This window comes from Ceratotherium simum, chromosome 5, assembly GCF_057802395.1.
Source record: "Ceratotherium simum simum isolate JZ-2026a chromosome 5, ASM5780239v1, whole genome shotgun sequence".
In the NCBI taxonomy this organism is placed as follows: Eukaryota; Metazoa; Chordata; class Mammalia; order Perissodactyla; family Rhinocerotidae; genus Ceratotherium; species Ceratotherium simum.
The window spans coordinates 28842537-28864935 of record NC_141904.1 but is presented as its reverse complement, the minus strand read 5'-3'; the positions used below and the strand labels follow the sequence as shown (position 1 = coordinate 28864935).

The 22399-nt window shown below is 37.1% G+C and overlaps 1 protein-coding gene across 3 annotated transcripts in view; it reads right to left on the bottom strand.

Moving 5' to 3' along the window:
* The window catches only part of UBE2E2 (ubiquitin conjugating enzyme E2 E2), a 348219-nt gene that overhangs the window by 22940 nt on the left and 302880 nt on the right, over nucleotides 1-22399 (bottom strand). Inside the window, exon 6 of one of the 3 annotated variants that reach the window (XM_087430612.1) lies at nucleotides 12892-14232. The exons of the other annotated variants lie outside the window; for them this stretch is intronic. Within the exon in view, the coding sequence (XP_087286738.1) occupies nucleotides 14216-14232 (17 nt within the window). The 3' untranslated portion in view covers nucleotides 12892-14215. Of the gene's footprint in view, nucleotides 1-12891; nucleotides 14233-22399 lie in introns of those variants that run through there. 3 annotated transcript variants of the gene reach the window in all.

Genomic DNA, 22399 nt, shown 5'->3' with positions numbered 1-22399 from the left:
TAAATAAATTGAGGAAATCCAGGTCTAGTCAACACCCGCAGTCCCCTAGCTATTGGTACATGATGCAGAATATTTTTACCAACATTCTCATTGAAACTTTATATTTATCCTGTATTAGTCTGCTCAGGCTGTCATAACAAAATACCACAGACCGGGTGGCTTAAACAACAGAAATTTATTTCTCACAGTTCTGGAGGCTGGGAAGCCCAAGACCAAAGTGTGGGCCAATCAGTGAGGGTTCTCTTCCTGGCTTCTCCCTGTGTCCTCACATAGCAGGGAGAGGGAGAGAGAGAGCGCTCTTTGGCGTCTCTTCTTAAAAGGACACTAATCATATTGGATCAGAGTTTCACCCTTATTGACCTCATTTAGCCTCAATTACCTCCTTATAGGCCCTATCTCCAAAATATAGTCACAGTGGAGGTTAGGGCTTCCACAGATGAATTTTGGGGGAACACAGTTCAGTCCATAGCACACCCTTAGAGGCTGCTCTGCCTGATCCTGGGGGCCAGTTATAGCAGTTGCACATCTCCATCATCCTTTCCCGACATGGAAGCCTTCCAGTTAGTCATCGTTCTCACATTCTCATCCCCATATTTCTTTGTCCTATACTCCTTCAGGATAATCCTCTCCTAGCTACCCCCAACCTTTCTAATCACACCCTCTCCAAGCTCCAATGAGGCAACACACTATTCTTGTATTCCCTTATTTCTGACCCACCCTCCATTTGATGTAAATGGCTAGAAGAATATTTCCTGTAGTAGCAGTAGTAGTGGTAGTGATCATAGCCCCTGTAGAACCCCCAGTAAGGCCTAGTACAGTTCTTTCCAACTTTTGGCACTAAAACTAAATATCTGTTGAATTGAATGCTTGGAGTTTCTCTAAAATTATAGTAATTAATAATAATTACAATGGCTATTTATTAATAGGCCAATTTTAAATGACTATTTTAATAGTGAACAGGAAAATTATTTTACCTTCAGAGATCTGTGAGAACAGCTTGTGTGAACAGGAGTATATAAATGAAATACTGTTAAAACACTGGGGTAGATGAAGAATAATCTGAAAAGGTTGCTTACCCCTGGACATTTGTTCACAGAGAGACTTGCAGAGTGCTGTTACAATGCCAATTGCAAGATATCCTGTAGTTAAAGGTACCTTGGAAAAGATTTGGAATCTTGGAATCACCAGATGTCAATATTGGCAGATATACTACTATACAGAGAAAAAAATGGACGCCACACAGAATATACACAGAGAGCATTTCTACCTCATTCCTGTTTGTATAAAGGTTCTGAGGTACTTCAGAACTACAAAGGTAGCTTCCTCTACCTTACCCCAATTTGGCCAATCCTGAGCCCACAATTAAAATTGTGTTCCTGGAGGAGATTTTGAGTGTGATGTGCATATTTTATAGTGTGCATATGAGTGTGCTACACTGGACTTTTGTAATGAATAAATCAGTTAATAATAACGTCACATTTGAGGGTGATTTGTCTTAAATCAGCTTCTGGAATCTTGCCCACACAGAGCTCTTCTCTTTCTCTTCATGGTCTCTTTGTACAGATCACTAGGGTCCTCTGAATAGGAAGGTTGGAGGAGACAAGGCACCTTTGTTTGGGGCAGATGGAAGGGCAGTAGAATGTGTTGTAGAAATTCACCTCTTGGGTCTAATGTGTTTGGTTATTAAGGACCCACCCTGGTAAGGGAGTCTGATGCCTGAGAAAGAGCTCAGTGACTGCCAGATAATGCCTCCACCCCCTGAATTAACTGTGTTGTGGGTCTCCTACCCAGCTAAAGGGACAGACACTGCAGAAATACTGATAAAAAGCATTCTGGGCTCCCTAAAAGGAAGCACCTTGCATCCTAGCAGAGCAGGCATCCTGAGGCAGAGGGCTTCCCTCATTGGTCATCATAACCCACAGGTGAACACAAGTTCTGGCCCTAACTTATGGTTTTAAGTGATGATTTGCTTACTGTTGAACTCTTGTACTTTAATCTCCTCAAGAACAGGGACTTTTGACCTAAGTATTTTATTACTCCCTTCTTCCTGCCCTGACCTTGGGCCTGAACCAGAGCTTGGTAAATATCTGTTGAACAACCAAGTGACTGAGATTAAGGCATTAACGTGATGTCTGTGCACAGAAGCCACATCTTAGCTGTGTCACACAGAGACTATGGGGCAGTATGCCCCAGGTGTTAACAGCTCAGGCTCTGGAGTCAAACTCCTTGAATGTAAATCCCAGTTATGACCCTTATCTGGACAAATTACATAACTTCTCTGAGCCTGTTTCCTCATCAGCAAAAAGCAGGTAACGTTAGTGCCCACCTCATAGGGTGGTTGAGAGGATTAAAGGAAAAAACTAATGTGAAGCAATAAATACACTGCCTGGTATTTAGTAGGCTCAAAACTGGCCAGCTGTTGCTGCTATTGTTATCACTATATTCATTATCATTACCATTGCCAAACCTGGCAAAAGAATAGGAGAAAAGTCAACAGCCACTACTTACCCTCACTGCTGCCTGGGTGTTAATGCTGCTGGTTTCATTCCATTTCGGCTGCAGTGGCAGAGAGGGCTTGCTTCTCAACATTCCTTCCTGTCTTTCCCATCCTGGGACAAACTGTCACTCAACAAGTTAACCTTTAGGTTAAGCTGTTTGGTGTCTCTAGGGAGCTGCTTTTAGCAAGTGGATGGTGATTCTTTAAGAAAAAATTTTATTGTGGTAAAATATGTATAACGAAAAATTTACCATATTAACCATTTTCAAGTGTACAATTCAGTGGCATTCAGTACATTCAAATTGTTGTTGGATGGCGATTCTTGGAGGGCAATGTTTTATGGTTTCCCCAGGAACAACCTGTAGGACAATTCTTTACCCCCTCAAGTCCAGTGATGACCCTGAGAGTGACCAGGGGCCTCCTGGGTAATGCCTCAGGGTCTGCTTCAGTTCAAGTACTGCACCACATGCAGCCTGCACACCTTGGTACTAACCAAGATTTACTAAGACCTTGGTCTAAGTTTCTTCCCATCATAAAAACATTTATTTTCATGGGCAGTGAAATCATCAAACAGTGGCTGGTGAGAACCCAACTGTAGTCACGCGGATGCATAATTAAGACATGAAGTCAGACTTAATTTTCATCTACCAGGCCATCTACACTATAAATAGATTTTCAGGGGGTGGGATGACAGCATGGAGATAATAATGTTATCACTTATTTGACTACTTACATTGCCTAACACCTACTACCTCTATAACTATTTAAAGAATATTAGACTAGAGAACCTTTAAGAAGAATACGTCACAGCCATTTAAGAATCTCCTTCCTGGTGTTAAAAAAATTTTCCATTCTATCTTCTGGTTGATTACTACAATGGCAATGTATGTCACTTGGATGATATATTAAAATACATATATAATAAACATTTTAAAAGTAAAAATTAAAATTTCTCAAAAGGCATTCTAATTATATATTATGAAGACCACAAAAGAAACAAGAGGGTTACATTTTTTTTCCTGATGCTCCATAGATGGAGGATGATGCCTGTTCCTATGCTCCGTTATTCTCAAGAGGGTACCTCTAGGAATCAACTTGCTGACAGCAGAGAGGAGCTGAAGCAACAGTTCTTCACTAACACTCCTTGAAGAAAGTGGAAATTAATTCTCCTTTAATTCTGAAATCTTATTATTTTTGTTTCCTAATGAGTTTCTAATTCTCTGTAAATTTAACATAGGAAAAGTAAGCAGTAAACACACACATTATTAATTATTCATTAAAAATGAAGTAATTCCTCAAGACAAAGATGGGAAACTTTTTAATTTTAGGAATGAATCATCAGTGACTAGAGTGAATGGAAACAGATGGATGCTTTAAAACTTTTAAAAGGGTACAGAGAATGTTTATGAAGTACAGTCCTGGTAACAACTTACTGCAAGTGTGAATAGTATGGCTATTTGGACATTTCTACTGCAGCCAACATGAGTTTCTGTCCAGTTTAACACGTAATAGTTTGGTTCTAATTAAGCAAAAGACATACTTGTCAATTCTTAAGCATTTACATTTCATAAAGATAAGAGTTGAATAAATTTGAAAATATTAATTAAAAACTATAATAATGCTTCAGAAACTAACTTAAAAGCTTGCCCTTTCAACTAAAATTTAACTTCAGCCTTTCTCATTTTAATTTACTAATATTTATCTTTAAAAATTTTAGTTACATAAAAATTTTAAATTATTTACTAACTCTTAAAAGTTCAAACAATAAAACAAATATAAAAGTACATCATGAAAATCCTTCTCTCCTACCTTACACTTTCAAATTCCAACTCCCCAGAGGGTAATTGCTTTTTAACATTTTGGTATGTATATTTCCACACATTTTCTACGCATTTATAGTCAAATACATACGTGTGAGGGTCTTCACGTATGTGTATGGCCAGTTTTATTTTATTTTTGTTAGATCAAACTACATAATATTGTGGATTTTCCTTTTTCTCTTTTTCATGGCTGCATAGCATCTATTTAACCATTCCCTAATGATGCACATTAAGAACTTTTCCAGTGTTTTGCTATTATAAAGAATGCTGTGCAGAATTCCTTGTACATATATCTATAAGCCCTTACGAGTATTTTTACAGGATGGATTCCTAGAAGTGAGACTGCTGGTCAGAATTTATGTGCATTCTACATTTTGATAGGTACCTCTAAATTGTCCTCCAAAAATGTACTAATCTATATTCCTACAGTGTATAAATGTGCCCTTCCCTACAGCCCCCCCTCCATATAGGATGTTATTAATCTTTTGATTTTTGTCAATCCAGTGATTAAAAAGAGAAATTTCATTTTAGTTGGTATTTACTAGAGTCTGAACATCTTTTCCTATGTTTCTTAGTCATATTTAGTTGTTCTGTGAATTGCTTGCTTAGATCATTTTCCCATTTTTTTCCTGAGTTGTTGGTTTTTTCCTTGATGATTTATAGTTCTTCCTCTACTAAGGATATTAACTCTCTGCCTATTGTATATGTGCAAGACTGTTTTCTGTTAACCATTTATGATGTTTTTGCCACACAGAATTTAAAATTTTTTATGTAGTCAAATCTGTTGATTTTTTTTCTTTATGCCTTTTGGGTTTTTATCTTGATTATAAAGGCCTTTCTCCAATCCCAAACTTTACAATGTTCATAAGCTTTGGTATGTCTTACTGAAAATATATTTTTTAAATATATTTTCACTGGGTATAGAGTTCTTGCTTGACAGTTTTTCCTTTAGTACTTAAAAGACGTAGTTCAACTGTCTTCTGGTTTGCATAGTCTCCGAACAGATTTTTTTTCCCATTCTTACATTTGCTTCTCTGTAATAATATGACCATTTTTTCCCCATAGTTGCTTTTAAACATTTCTCTTTACCACTCGTTAGCAATTTGATATAATGTGCCTGTGTGTGGTTTTTTTCACATTTCTTCTGCTTGGGGTTCATCAAGATTCTTAGAATGTGTGTTCAAGGTTCTAATCAAATTTTGGAAAAATATCAACCAATATTTAGTCTACTTCTAACATCTACATCTGTTCTGGGTCAGTTTTGAGTGAGTGGTTATACTCCTTATCATGTGTCATGTTTTCCTTGCTTCTTTGCATGCTGGTAATCTTTGGCTGGATGCCAGACATTGTGGATTTTACCTTGTTGGGTGCTAGATATTTTTGTATTCTTATAAATATTCTTGAGCTTTATTCTTGAAGACAGTTTGATTCTGTCAGGTTTTGCTTTTCTGATTAGGTAGGTGGGCTGAAGCAGTGCTTAGTCTAGGGCTAATTATTTTCCACAACTGAGGCAAGACCTTCCTATGTATCCAATGTCCCATGAATTACGAATCTTTCCAGTCTGGCCAGGGGGAAAAGGCACTGTTCCGTTTAATCTTTTAGGATCGTTCTTGTGGTATAAGACCTAAACTTAAGGTTCAATATTATGTGCTGCTTTGACACCTTGGGAAAATCTGGAAGGCCTCAAATGGCCTAATCACAAATTCCCCTCATGACTCTGCTCCCACGGATAAGGGACCCTAGTCAAATAATCCTCCTTTATCATGGGCACCAGGAACAGTTCCTGCTTATCACTGAGCAGTGGACTTCAGTTTCCCGCCAGCCTGTGGAATTATTCAAACAAGTCAATCACATCTTCCTGCAGGAATCAGGGAGCACTCTACCCTCTTGAGACTACAAAGTCTTTCTCCCACAGCCCTTGGTTGTTCACTCTGTTCTTGAGTGCAATCCCCATTTGCCCTGCATGGTGTGTGATGTCCTCTCCCCCAGGCTAACAATATATGGGACTACAAACTGTTATCAATCTCATCCGTCCAGTGTTGAGTGCTGTGTGTTTGGCCACTCCCCATCACCCTATGGTGGGAATCCATCCCCTGCCAACGTGGCAAAGAGGAGGTGAACAAAAGAGTTCTTTCCCCAGACTTGGGTAGTTTCCTTGTATGCATGTGTTCATCAGTACTCTGATGAATACTCAAACAGTACCTTCTACAGATCTCTGGGATTCTCTCAATCTGTGCAGCTCTCTCCTCTCCGTACTCTGTCTTGTGAACACTGCCTCAGTTTCCCTGGACTGAGTTCTGTTTGTTCAACTTAGAGAGTCTGCTGAAATCCACCTGGGTTACCCTTCTAGCACCATGGCCTGAAATTTTCACAGGGCAGTAATCTAGGGTTCACTTCGTTTGCTTCCCATGTATCAGGCATCACTGTCCTTCGCTGCCTGAATCCAGTGTCTTGAAAACCATTGTATTATATATTTTGTTTGTCTTTTGGTTGTTTCAGGTAGGAGGGCAAATCCAGTCGCTGTTACTGGAAGTGGAAGTTCCTCCCATTATTTCTTCAAATATTTTTTTCTTTCCTGATTCCCTTTTCTGGGACACCAGTCACAAGAATGTTAGCTAGCTTGACACTGTCCCATAGTTCACCGAAGCTTTGTACATTTTATTTTTTTAGGCTTTTATTTCTCTTGCTTTATTATGGATAGTTTCTATTACTATGTTCAACTTCACCAATCCTTTCTTATACTATATCTGATTTGCTGTTACTCCCATCCAATGTACTTTTTATGTCAGATATTGTATGTTTTATTTCTAGAAGTTTCATTTGCATCTTTTTAACATTTTCCGTGTTTCTTTTCATCAGCTTTGTGTTTTCCTGTACCTTCGTAAGCATACGGAATTTATTTATAATAGCTGTTTTAGTCTTCTTGCCTACTAATTCCAACATCTCTGCCATTTATGGGTCTGGTTCTATGGATTAATTTTCCTTCTGGTTATGGGTTCTATTTTCCTGCTTTTAAAATGCCCAGTAATATTTTACTGCATGTACAACACTGTGAATTTTACCTTGTTGGGAGTTGGAATTTGTGGTATTCCCTTAAAGAATGTTATACTTTGTTCTAGCACATATTTATTTAGAAAAAGTTTGATCCTTTTGAGCTTGCTTTTAAACTTTGCTAGGGCAGGTACAGGGTAGCCTTTAGTGCAGAGCTAATTTACCCCTACTATTAAGGCAATTTCTTCTGAGTACTGCGTGATTTCCTATCTATTGTGAGGTCTTTCCACCCATAGAGAGCCTTGTGTGAGCTCCAGGAATTATTCAACCTACTCCTTTGTGGAGGTTCTTTCCTTGGCCCCAGGCGGCTTACTGTGATATATGCACAAATCCAAATTTAGCTGAAGACTCCATGGGATCCCTTTTCAGATCTCTGGAGCTTTCTCTCTGTGCAATCCCTTTTCTTTGGGTCTCTGCCCCACAAACACAAGCCATCTTGGTCTTCCCAAACTCCTATCTCTGTCTTCTCAACTCAGTGAGATAGCTGGGCTCTTGCTTTGGCTTCTTCCTCTCTGTACTGCAGCCTGGAAACTGCCTCTAGGCAGTAAGCTGGGGCAACTATAGAGTTCACTCCATTTGTTTCTCTTCTCTCAGCGATTGTAGTCCTGGGCTGCCTGTTGTCCTATGTCTAGTTTTCTACTTGTTTAAGGTAGGAGTGTAAATCTGGTTCCTGTTATTTCTTCATGGCCAGAAGCAGAAGTCCACTCTGATATATTTTAAAAACATAACAAACAACCCAGATAATAAAATATATCTAGTTCAGTAATTAAACTTACATAAACCTTACTACCAATAGCTAGGTTTCACTCCCACCTTAACTAGACATGGTCTATGATCTTCAGGAGTTTGTCATTCAATATAATATCCTGACATATTTTAAGTTGTGTTTAGACCTGAGACTTACATCTTATACAAGGTAAGAGGAAAGGAACACTAAGGGTGGGAGTAAAGGTTAAAAAAGGCTTGGGCTTCAAATAAGGCAGTTTCCCAGGGAGTTCTGTGGTCAGATGGGGTTGTATGAGGGCATACAGTTGGTGCATTATGGGTGCCGGGAATAAAGAAGCAGACTTACACTTCATTTTATAGATAACAGAGGATAATGCTAAACATTTAAATTACCTACATTATAAAGATAAGAGCCTAATGCAAATTGAAATCATTAAGTCAAGTTTGACTTGTAATTCATTCTTCCTATTAGTTTTACTTCTAGAAAGTAAATTCTGTCACATATGAAACTCCAAACTCACAAAACTATGAAGAAGCCATTTAAAGATTTTATGGAAGTAATGAAATTGCTTTTTTATACATCTCAAAGGCCAGGACATCTCAAAGGCCAGACCTTGCAGAGCTAATATGGGCGTTCAGTTCAATACATTCCATATAACCATACTCATAGCCTTCAAAGTATTTACAGAGGTCTATACATATCACTTTATTTTTACAACAATGCTGCAGGGTAGTCAGGGCTGGAAGGACTGTCTTCAATTCACAAATGAGGGCACTGATTTATCTAGTGAGTGAGAGAGCTGGGCAACACCCTAGTTTTCCTGATATCTTTATTTATTTATTTTGTGAGGAAGATCAGCCCTGAGCTAACATCCATGCCAATCCTCCTCTTTTTGCTGAGGAAGACTGGCCCTGGGCTAACATCTGTGCCCATCTTCCTCCACTTTTATATGGGACGCTGCCACAGCATGGCATGACAAGTGGTGCATCGGTGCACGCCCGGGATCCGAACCTGGGCCGCCAGCAGCGGAGGGTGCACTTAACCGCTATGCCACAGGGCTGGCCCGTGACATCTTGAAAACTCAGTATAATTTGGCTCCTTTGACTTAATCTTTTTTAACATGGCAAAGTATAACCTTCACTGTGTCCATGATCTATCTGACATTGGTGAGTCTCGCAAGGGGTATCACAGGTTTGCTGAAAAGACGCATGCAAAGGTATGTCACTATGACTTAGAGAAGTCAGGCATAAATGCAGTGAAGATCAGGGCAACAGCTTAGAGCTAAACAATATAAACCAGTTTACACTATGGACCAATTCCAGTGTTTTCATTTAAAATCCTGCCATCCATACACAGGACAAAGAAATTTAGAACATCAAAATGAGATTATTGTGCTATGCGCATGATACTGCTTTGGCAATGCTACTTACAGAGCATAGGACTTTATATTTAATATATTTCCGAAAGTAGATTAAAAAAAGAAACTGATTAACTGGAGAAAGAGGCCATAGCATTAAGAAGGTATGTACTGGCTGAGAATGGCAACAACTCCAACATTTTGCACAGTGTTCAGCCATATTTTCAGAGTTGACACCATACCCCTTCGAGACTTGATGAGGACATTCCTGCCCCGGCACACCAGAAGAACAAGTTACCACTTGGCACATGAAGTGAAAAGGAATATTCCAAGGTTATACTACACCAACAGACACTAGAAGGTAAGTCAAATGGTTATAGAGATAATGATAAATAAAACTCTTTTATAATAAAAACAAATCAAAAAGATAGTTTGGATTTCCTTCTTTTTTTAAACATTTTACTGAGTGAAAGAAAGGTTAAAAGAAGTTAAGAGTTAAGAGAGCAGCAGGTGACCAACAAGGATAAAAAAAGAGAAGCAGCAGCAGCAAAACCAAGAGGCTGGCAATACAGATAAAAGAGAAAAGACCAGCTAATAGGAAAAGGGAGAAAGAAGAAGGACGACTAACCAAGGATACAAACACCACAAAGCTCTGTCCTAAAGAAATAAATACGGGCCGGCCCACTTCACTTTGCCATGGCTCCAGCTCAGTGATTCTTATGGAGGGTAGGGAAACCCTTCAGGCTTGAGGGAGGAGTCAAACCAGAGCCTGGGGTGAAGGTGGAGTTTGTGCATATGTACTCTGAAAACACATACAATAGATCAATTGCTTTTATATTACAAACTGCAGGCAGTAAAGTACAACAGAGTCCCTGGAGACAGGTCAAAGATGAGTAACGAAGTACTGTAGGGTCACAAAAGGCTGAGAAATGTGGCTTTATATGAAGTTCTAGTATCTCTCTCTTTCAAAAGATGATGTGGTTTATACTACTTTTCGGATAACCTCTGATGTGGTCCATTCTTTTTCTTAATTGCTTTTTCTATGAGGATTCCTGAAAGAGGCAGTCTTTAGAAAGCAGTAATGAACAAGCTGATGTGAGAACGTAAGCAAAAGCTCCATGGTTCACGCTGCTTTGGCTACTTCTATTGCAGGCAGAAGGAGAGTCGAACGCTTCACCTTAAGGTATCACTCTTCCCTCCAGTTTTCACACCTGGTCCTGGAGGACATCAGACAACTACTAACAAAGTACAGAAAAGCTTCATTAACAGATCCTCTGATTCCTTAAAAGTCAGTGTGGTCACAGAGGGGCCTCCTCAGTGGTGTGTGGGTGGTGTCAGTGGTCTCAGAAGGCGGTACTCCCTGAAAGGAGAATATGACAGCCACATGGGGAATTGTACTGAGACAGAAAAGAGATCAGGGCACCATGGCCTCTAGGCTGAGGGATCCTTCTGAGTGCAGGGTGGGCAGTCAACATCCTGGAGGGTGTTTTACACGCTGTTGTAAGATTTTAAAAGTGTATTTACTTTTTAAATTTACATAAAGTAAAATCCATGATACGTTATCAACCAGGCACAGGTGTTTTCTGATAATAAATATCATTAGAATAATTCTATTTACCAATAACAAGCCTACCGTGTTAATAAACCACCACATTATGGATATAGACTGAATGAGGACAGTTTAAATGCAAAATAAATTAAGCAACAAAGAAATAGCACTTCAAGTTTCAAATGCAGCACATAGTGAAGATTTAAGAGAATCAGACCATAGTCAGCTACTTAATAATCTCATCATTTCTACATATTTTAAGTGGCAGAAAAGACACCTGTGGCAAATCCCTGCCTGGGAATAACACCTGAAACCTTTCTGTTTGTGTGGAGACCAAGAGACTACAGAACAGTTGGACAATAGACACAGGAAAAATAAGTCTTGTTGTTGGAATGAAACTGCTTAGCAAAGCCTGGCACAGTTATGTCTCTCCTGACAGAGGCTGTAAATAAACCCAAATAGTGAGTTATGAAATGTGCTCCTTGAACCTACCTCAAGCAAAAAATTTAATCTCTTATTTACATGCCTCACTTTGCCAAACAGGAGTCAAATGATTTGCAATAAAATACATATGCTCAATAAAATAATTATAACAGAAACAGAATAATCTAAGTCAAAATAAAAAGTATGGATAGAAGTACAGGAAAGAAGCATGTATAATTAGCAAGTATACTAATTATAAGGGTTAATGTAGTTATTGCAACCGAGCATTAATTAGTGCTGTGCTACCTGAAGGCCAAAGTAAAAAAAAAAAATGTGACTATAGAAGGAAAAAGGACTAATTTTAAAGAGTTACAAACTTATTACTGGTCCTAAACTATAAAAAATGAAAAAAACACTGGGAGAGGTTATCTAGGGGAATAGGAATGATCTTTGACCCAAAATATCCAATTCTTGCATAATTCCTTCCCTATCATTAAAAAAAAACTTTTTACTCTAGAATTAGGAGAATTAATCTGAGTCCTTATTCACCACTGTAATCTTTGTTATCTTTTAATTATCTTCATTTAAGAAATAAAGAAAAGTTAATTAAAATCTAGACTAAATGTTCTTGACTCTTTAGGAATTCCTCAAGTGAGGGAAAGATAGTCTTTGAATCATTCCTTGGGTAAATAGTTGTAAGTAAAAGACATATTCCCATGTGAGCAAACAATGGCGTTCATTTATATTTATATTTTAATTCCTTATTTGTGTTTTCAGGGTCTTTTATTGACAATGACAGAACACATAGCTTCCACAGCTTTACCCAATTCCCTAAAGAGCATCAGATGCCAAAGATTTGAAGATAATTTAGGGGGAGAAAAACACCTCAAATACAGACAATTGACTAAATCTTAACACTAAGAAAGACATTCATTAATTAATTTTAATGGAGGAAGACCGGTTTTGAGAGAATGTAGAAATTGACAAGTACTGATCTAGACCACCCTATCATTTCCTTCGAGTTTCTCTAAACAAAAAATAGATCATTGGTGATTTCTAAAATGGAAAACCCCAAAATGACATTTTCTAAAAAGTAAACTGAAGAGAATTTTCATCATAAGTTAATATATACAGCAGCTTTTTAATGAGATCAACTTCCAAACCAATAAATTAAAGGTTATCATTGTACAGATAGCAATAGACTTTATAACACAAAATTTGTAGCAACAGCTACTCCATGTCTAGATTTATATTAATTAAGGGGCAATAAAACATGCATAGGGAAATGCTAAGTAGTAGAAGTAGGTCAAAACCAGGGCTAAAAGTTGAGGTCATTGTGTCTAAATTTACACCAGGATTATAATGAGACAAACTTAACTGAAAAATATACTTTGTTGAGTCCTACCAAATTTGAGTTTGTAGAGCAGAGCCTCAAATGAAAATTAAATACTTATTTTTAAAGGATAGTTGATTTAAGAAAAATTTAATAAGCATGTATTATTTTTAGGAAAAAAACAATAATGATATTTCCATTTTGAAAAAAAGAAAAAGCCAATACAGATACATTATCAACAAGTATACCTGGAATCCTTTTTGTTTACCTTAAGATATCTTCCCTGCAATGTGAAAACTATGAATATACACATGGCCCTCATTCCCCAAATGCAACTCCCACACATAAATCAAGGACTTCTTTGCTTAGTTACAGTAACTGTAAATCACCTTTCCAGAGAACTAAACAAGCAAATAAAAACCTCCCCCAAACAGTAATCTTTCACTTAAAAACTTTTACCAAATTGGACACAGACTATTTTGAACTCAGAAATGATTAATCCCAACTCTAAACTATCCACAATATTTTGAATATGAATCCACTGAAAGGATGCATTCTCTGCAGGCACGGAACCATTCTGAATGAGGTTAAAGTTAAAATACACCAGCCCTATCAGACCTTTGCCTAGAGAAAACATGAACATATTCCTCAGGTAAATGTATTCTCTTACTAAGTACCGGGGTGGCTGGTGCTCCTATGTGCCTTTGCTCCAGTGAAGCAGGGTTATTCATTCATGCACTGTAGCTGAGCCTTTGCTCCAGTGAAGCAGGGTTATTCATTCATGCACTGTAGCTGAGTGCTCTTTTCTGGAGTTTTTCTTATAAAAATCTAATGCTAGCATCCAAAGCTAGATAAACCATAAAGACATCTCCTCTAGGTCTCCATTTGTCCTAATTTCCTTTATGTATTTGAATTAGACTGTGTATGAACATGTTTCCATCATGGGAGCCAGCCTGGACAAGAAAGCTAGTCACTGGAGTACATGTGTGGCCACAATGCTCTGAATAAAAGGTGGTGCACCTCACTAGTGTGAATAGTTGCCCCAGAACACACTGCCTACACCTACCTAGAAGCATACAGCGGAACAGGCTTTAGTAGGCTGGCCTAGGCACTCGAGTATCACAAACAATATGACTTATTTGGGGAAATGCCCTCAGAGGCGAGGCAGTGCTGAACTACGGGGGGGAAAGAACCCTGGTATTTTCAAGAAAAGACAAATGGGAGCATTCATTATTCAAATTTATAAACGCTTCATTTGGCAACAGGTTTCTCCATAGGATACTCTTAAGCAGAAAGTTCTTCGAAAACATCTAAATTATTTTCATTTATAATTTTTTTCCAGGAACACACTTGTCATGGAAAGAAATATGCCTGTAGTTTAAAGGAACTCCCAGACTGCTTATATGCAAATTCTTCACCAATATGACAGAGCCAAAAATTCAACACCCATAATAAGCATTAGGCTTCAGGATCTCCTAAGGGACAAATATAAAGAGAAGAAAAAAAGAAAGAAGTTACTGTTCTTGTGTAGGAATAATTAGTCTGACATTTTAGAGGCATCTTTTTTTTTTAAGATAAGAATTATTATTATTATTATTATTTTTTTTTTGTGAGGAGATCAGCCCTGTGCTAACATCCGCCAATCCTCCTCTTTTTTTGCTGAGGAAGACGGCCCTGGGCTAACATCTGTGCCCATCTTCCTCCACTTTATATGGGATGCCGCCACAGCATGGCTTGCCAAGCAGCGCGTCGGTGCGCACCCGGGATCCGAACCAGTGAACCCCGGGCCGCTGCAGCGGAGCGCGCGCACCTAACCGCTTGCGCCACCGGGCCGGCCCCAAGAATTATTTTGAGTATTGTTACTGACAGCATCTTGCCCAGGCCAGATATAGAATGGAAGGCTGAGTTAGAAAGTAAGGAAAAACAAAGATAATTGCTTAGTTGTTTAGGGCTCCCAACTCAGACATTGGTAGGATTACATTAATTCTTCAAATTTTCATAATTATGACATTTCTCCCAAGACACAATACGATCTCAAATATCCAGATTAAAAAGGCAAAATGTTATCCAATCATCTGGATATTTTGTCTACACAAGTAAATTTCTGGGCAATTAGAGGGGTTATTATTATGTTGTTTCAAAACTCTGTAATTTCCTTATTAAAACACTCCTGTGCATTGTTATGACTTCAAATATGTATGATTTAAATATGTTGTTTAAATAATTTATCTTAATTTCTCCTTAAAAAATCAAGACCTCAGTGGCCTACCTCCACAGCAACACATACTGCACCCTTCAGTAACAAATATTAATAATAATTCTGATGCAGAAACTTATTCTGAAATTTATTATATTATCTCTTTTAAAAAGAGTTGCCATGATAAAGGAAACCCGGAACAAAATGAAAAGGCAACCCACCAACTGGGAGAAAATATCTGCATATCATATATCTGACAAGCGGTTACTCTCCAAAGAACTCACACAACTCAACAACAAAAAAACAAACAACTCGATCAAACAATGGGCAGAGGGTATGAACAGACATTTTTCCAAAGAAGATATATAGATGGCCAATAGGCACATGAAAAGACGTTCAACATCACTAATCATCAGGGAAATGCAAATCAAAACTACACTGAGATATCACCTTACACCCGTTAGAATGGCTATAATCACCAAGACAAAAAACAACAAATGTTGGACAGAATGTGGAGAAAAGGCAACCCTCATACACTGCTAGTGGGAATGCAAACTGGTGCAGCCACTTTAGAAAACAGTATGGAGATTTCTCAAAAAATTAAAAATAGAAATACCATACGACCCAGCTATACCACTACTGGGTATTTATCCAAAGAACCTGAAATCAACAATTCAAAGAGACTTATGCACCCCTATGTTCACTGCAGTATTATTCCCAATAGTCAAGACGTGGAAGCAACCCAAGTGCCCATAAACCGATGAATGGATAAAGAAGATGTGGTATATTTATACACCGGAATACTACTCAGCCATAAAAAAAGACAAAATCATCCCATTTGCAACAACATGGATGGACCTTGAGGGTATTATGTTAAGCGAAATAAGCCAGACAGAGAAAGACAAACACCATATGATTTTACTCATATGTAGAAGATAAACTAACACATGGACAAAGAGAACAGATTAGTGGTTACCAGAGGGGAAGGGGGTTGGGGGCTGGGCATAAGGGGTAAAGGAGCACATATATATGGTGACTGACAAATAATAATGTACAACTGAAATTTCACAATGTTATAAACTGTTATGACCTCATAAAATAAAATAAAATAAAACAAAAAAGTTGCCATGAAAATTAATGGTGTAAAGCAATATTCTCTGAGAATATTTAGCCTGGCTAAAGAAAGTCCTTGTTAACCTGTAAAAATACCTAAACCCTAAATAAAGGTTAAGTTTTGAAGCTGGGTGAGGGATACATTACGGTTCATTATAATCATTCTATCTACTTTTGTGAATGTGAAAAACCCACTTCATCCCTTTCCTTGGTAAAGCAGAGTCTATAGGCCACCTAGTTTAAACATTTTACTAACATTTCCTATATGTACCTAAAAGTCTTAGGTCTTCACTCACTTAAAATTCCCTACAGTTCATTAAAAAATTACTCCTCAGGCTGACCTTCTCTTAATTATACTGAATTAGTGAGATTTTACTGTACATGCTATTATAGGACACACCAATCACAATCCTACAAAGATGAGTGGACAACTCTGTAATAGTCAAAAAGAAACAATAAAGGACTTACAGGTTGCCACCCTAGAGATTCATTTTCCTCCTTTAAGAATACTGCTAGTGCAGCTATTCCCTGGTTCAGAGTTAAGAAACAAGTGAGAAAAAGAAACAAGAGGATGATAAACACAAGGTTGTATCTTCTTCTTTACCAAATGGGAGCAATTTCTCCAATGGCCCTTTTCTGTAGGTAAGACACAAGGGTGCAACTTTACAGACACAAATGCATCCCATATATCAGCAAATATAGTATAGTTTAGTTTTTACCATCTTTAAAAGAATCAAACCTAGCAAGGAGATATATTTAACTATGAAAGTAACAAAGATTTTGTAGGCTACCATTTCTGGACAATGATCTATCAAAAAATAATAAACAGCTAATGCTCTTTTTAACCTAGGCAAATTGGATGTTCAGGAAAGATATCAAACTGATGGCTATGTTAAATAAAGATTTGCCTACACAAAGAAGAATTACCAAGGGCTAATTAGGACACTTGCCTTGTCATGGAGTCATTTCTCACCTACATACTGAAGCCACCAATCCTTTCTTGGCAATTCTTTGACTGAAAGAGGAATGCTTTTTACTTGTTTCACTACACGGTAATCCAAAATCTAAACCCATGATCAGGTACTTTTAGCTTTCCTTTCTCATTCTATGTTTCCTAGAAAATCATTCTTTGATAAAGTGCTACATACAATTGGATCTTTCAGTTTACATTATTCTATACCAGTATCCCTTATAAGACAACTAAAGAGTTTCTTTTTACAGAATGACAAGATAGGGAAACAATTCTTTTAATAGCATTTAAAACTCACATTTATAAACATATAGGTCAAGAAGAATATCTCAGAATTGCTATTTTCTGTTTTTTTTTTTTTTTTAAAAAAACCAAATTTATCATGGTACAGAATCACCTCTGTGAAACTTCTTTAATTCACAAAACAGAAATGTTCTTCTCTTTAATGGTGTGTACTCCCTGACTTTATTCATCTTTCTTAATGAATCCTCTGTTTTTCTAGAACCTCCACACCATGGATAGCATATTTCCAAATGGATCTGAGTAAGCCTATAAGAACTTGTGGAGGCAAGAGGGGGCAGTGTTCCAGGATTCTACAGATAATACTGAGCTAGAACCCAAAGTCCTTTATACATTTTTTGGACCTTATTTACTCTCCTGGTATTTAAAATATCAAGTAGATTGACTAACTACATATAACTACAGCTTTCCTTTTCTTTGTATAAGGTATCAGAGAAGTTAAATGGCTATAAATTATATAGTCTATCTACATTCATATTTGGAAGTATCGATTAGAACGATTTTTGGAATTTAGCATGTAACATTCTAGAAGAGAAGCCAATTCTTCACAAATAAAGAAAACAGCTTGAAGTTAGCTGTATGATGTATCATGTACTTCTACTTTGTAAGTTTCTCACTTAAAAAAAATTCATAGCCATCAGAAGAACCCTGATGTCTACGAAGACATCTGTAACATCTGTTCCAGAAAAATAAAAAAACTTTTTTGAATTCTTGGTAAAATAGTCTACTTTGAAAACAGGTAGGCTTATCATTTCTATAACTTTACATGAATTTCAGTTAAAGAAATTGTTCTTTGCCAATTCTTAGGTGTATTAGAATGGAATACGTAGAAGCAAGGTTCATGTTGCTAGAGTAAGAAATGGAATCCTCAAATTCCATTTATGTACCTTTCATCAGTGAAAACAGTGTAAATAATCACAAACAGTATAAATAATCTACACAAATATACCTGTGTTGAAATAATTAATCCTATTTTATGGTCCCTACCCCCTAGCAGTCATTATCAATTATAAAATTTTAATATTTAGTAACATAATTTACTATCTAATCATAACCAGGTCAACGACAAGCAATTAATAACAATCAAAGTTAAAGTAGCTGAGACAGTTTATGGATAAGGATTGTATTAATTGTTTAAAAAATGGGCCCTAAGAGATCTGAAACAAAGGGCTGTGATGTTGGAGAAGGAGGAAGAAGCCCTTCTCCGACCTTTTATAGAACACTATAAAAAAGCCACTGGGAGCAAATTCCTCTTTCCATTTGCTCAGTCCATTTGAGAAGAATAAAGCTCTTACCAATGAAGCTGCAGCTGTGCTCACCCTCAGCTTAATCACTGTGTAAGGCTGAGGGTTAATTAGCTGCCATTCTTAGCTCTATTTGTTGTTCTAATAAAGATTTGCATAAATCTAAGACTGGGAGTAACTGATACTTGATTTTTACTTGGAAGGTGATGGAGGAGGGGGAAGAGCTCATCCATCCTGAGTGTTGATGTTGGTGGGTATGCTTAGAGCGTTTTCATTTGACCCGGCCTATACAGTTCCACCTGTTTGAAGACAAAGATTTCACGATTGTTTATGAATGCAGGACCCTGCTGGCTCACGCTGCACCATGACGCAGACTGTAGTTTGAGGGCAGATGACAGGGGAACGAAATACACAGGGTGAGGGTCAGAGCTCAAATGATTCCCTCACAGAGCAGAAGAACCAAATCACACACCTTTTATAGATTACACTGCTGGTATAACTAATCTTTGGGAACTAAAAAAAATCTTTATTATTGGTTGAAAAAGTTCAACCATATTCAAAAGTGGACAGAACAGTATAATGAACTCTCATGTACTCATCACTCAGATTCAACAACTGTAATGGTCAATCTGATACCTTCCACATATCTACCCACTTCCAATCTTTCTGGATTACTCTTAAGCAAATCCCAGATATCAAAGAATTTTATTCGCAAATAGTTCATTATGTATCTCTAAAAGGTAAGGACACAGAAAAAATTCATAATCACAATTCATTTTATTATGCCTAAAAATTTCTGGCGATACTTCCTCAATACCAAATGCTCAGTTTTCAAATTTCCAATTATCTCGTAAGAGTCATACATTTTTGGGGAATTTTTTAAATGATACCATATCAGAACTAGATGTAGAATGAAATAAGCTCTTGACCCTTTAGAAAGCAACAGTAGTAGAGTCAGAAAGTAGAATTGAGAATAATAAAATAATGCCAGATGATATGCAGATGTATATACTTTTCAGAAAAAGAAAGGGGAAAAAAAGGTTAAAAATATTTCTGGACATTCTTCTGTAAATAAAGCATCTGGTACAGCAAAACTGTTGACCTCTTTGTTCTATCTCATAATTGTCAGTGCTCTCTGGATAGTTCATTTTGTATGAGGGAGAATTATTCATAGGTCTGAAGACCATAATATAGGCATATTTTAAGTAATGGATTTCATATAAAGAATATGATAAAACATCTGAGAGTTTTAAAAAACAACTACAAAACATCAAAAACAAACTTCAGAAGATGAAATCAAATAAAAGAGCTTAAATTTTGTATATGCTTGAGAACAGAGTATTTACAAGTAAGAGCATTCTATGAAAAATGGAAATTTGCTTAGCACTCTAAACTTCAGCAATTCGTGGATTAAATCATGTTCACCAAGCAGGACTAAACTCAGAGAATCTGAGATGCTGGTGCTGAGCTTTTGAGTTTATTATCCTGTACTCCTCTCTGCTGCCACTCTGTTCCCCAACAGTGTGTCACAGCCAAACTCTGGCAGCCAGGTAATGTGTAACAAATACAAGTGCTATGTCAGGCTCAGTAAACACCACTGGGAAGTGTGAACAGCCCTATTAAGGTCAGCAGTTAGACCTCCCTAGACCACTGCTCTGGGAAGAGAATGATTATCACTGGTGCACCCAACAACTGGTTGATAACTCTTAGACACTTGCCACCTGAGAGATAATTCCCCCCAAAAGATAATAAATACAACAGGCATTACTAATTCAGGATTAGGCTTTTGTCAGATTATGAAATCCAAGAGTGTCAGTGCCGAGGCAGTGGTGCTGGAGATTATTCAACGCTATCGTCTCTCAGTGAAATTCAACTGAGTAGGTATTTATCAGCCATCTAATATATGCCCATTCAGAGTCCTAAATACTCTGGGAAATAATGTCAACAACAATCCATTACTGTTTACAAAGAGCTTTCACATACATCATGTCATTTTAAACTCACAGGAATCCTGTGATTTAGGTAGGGTTGATGATAATCTCCGTTTTATAAGAGAAACTAAAGCTGAGGAAAGTTAAGTGACCAGTAAAGGTCACACTGATAAACAGTGGAGCTGGTTTTTAAGTCTACATCTGTCAACTATAAATATCACGCAAAAAGGATGTGTAGCCCCACCTTGAAACACATAACATTTGTTTCCGAATAGACCAAAAATTTTTGAAAGAGACAAATGTAAATCATGAGAAAAGTATGAAAAGGATAAAAAAATCAGTTTATATAAAGATAAGAGCGAGAAAGCATTTTCAAAGTTAGTTAAATCTATCCCCTTATGCCAAGGCCTACTTCTGGGCTGATAGCATTTCTGATGTTAAACAGCTCTACAGATTCAGTATAGGAAAATCTTATCTATTCATATCCTATCAAACTCTCATTTGTGATAATTTGAAGATAGGAAGATTGAAGTTTAACTTAAATCTAGAAGGAAAAATCTACACAGATTGGAAGTGTACTAGAAAACGGTAAAGTAAATCCATTAAACAAAAGAATGGACGTTCTGACTTATTTAAGATAAATAACTCTTTAAAATTCTAGAAGTGTGAACATACATATAAATGATGTGCCAACTGGGAAACTTTTTTAAATACATGTTAAAGTATGAATATTTAGTTTGTTAGCACGTATGTTACAAATACTTTATTTTTATATCAGACAGGCTATCTCTAGTTGGTGAAATTTAAGGAACATTATTATCTTTTTTAAATTTTTTGTTTATTGCAGTAACATTGGTTTATAACATTGTATAAATTTCAGGTGTACATCATTATGCTTCTATTTCTGCATAGATTACATCATGTTCACTACCCAAATACTAATTACAACCCATCACCACACACATGTGCTGAATTATCCCTTTCGCCCTCCTCCCTCCCCCCGTCCCTTCTGGTAACCACCAATCCAATCTCTGTCTCTATGTGTCTGTTTGTTGTTGTTATTATCTACTACCTAATGAGTGAGATCATACGGTATTTGACCTTCTCCCTCTGACTTATTTCACTTTGCATAATACCCTCAATGTGCACCCATGTTGTCACAAATGGCTGGATTTCATCGTTTCTTATGGCTGAGTAGTATACATGGGATTGAAATAGAAATAATGAGGTTGAAAGAACAAAGTATTTGTCATTCAGTTTTATTTATTTATTTATTTTAAATGTTAATTTTTATTTTTTATTTATTTTTTCCCCCAAAGCCCCAGTAGATAGTTGTATGTCACAGCTGCACATCCTTCTAGTTGCTGTATGTGGAACGCGGCCTCAGCATGGCCAGAGAAGCCGTGCATTGGTGCGCGCCCGGGGTTCTGAACCCTGGCCGCCAGCAGCGGAGCGCACACACTTAACCACTAAGCCATGGGGCCGGGCCTGTCATTCAGTTTTAAATTAGTGCAGCATTAATGAACTTTGCTATCTGGGGTGAAGTATGAATTAATTTAAAAACTATTTCATAAGGATCTCACACAATTTTATTCTCTTTTTGATGTTAAAAGCATTAATTAGTTATATATATATATATATTCTAAATACATACAATTTAAATTCTGTTTTTATATTTCTTCACTAAAAAGTTTTTATTACTGAAAAATAACAAAAATTAAAAAGATTATAATTTCTTCATGGTTCATAAACCAGCCAGGAGCCTAAGAGAGACCCCAATTCCTACTTGTCATTTCTCTCTTGTCTAAACGTTTACTTATCTAGTGAATAGAGTTTATTCCTGAACATGGAAGATGGGATCTCATGAAATACTGACTACTAATTAAA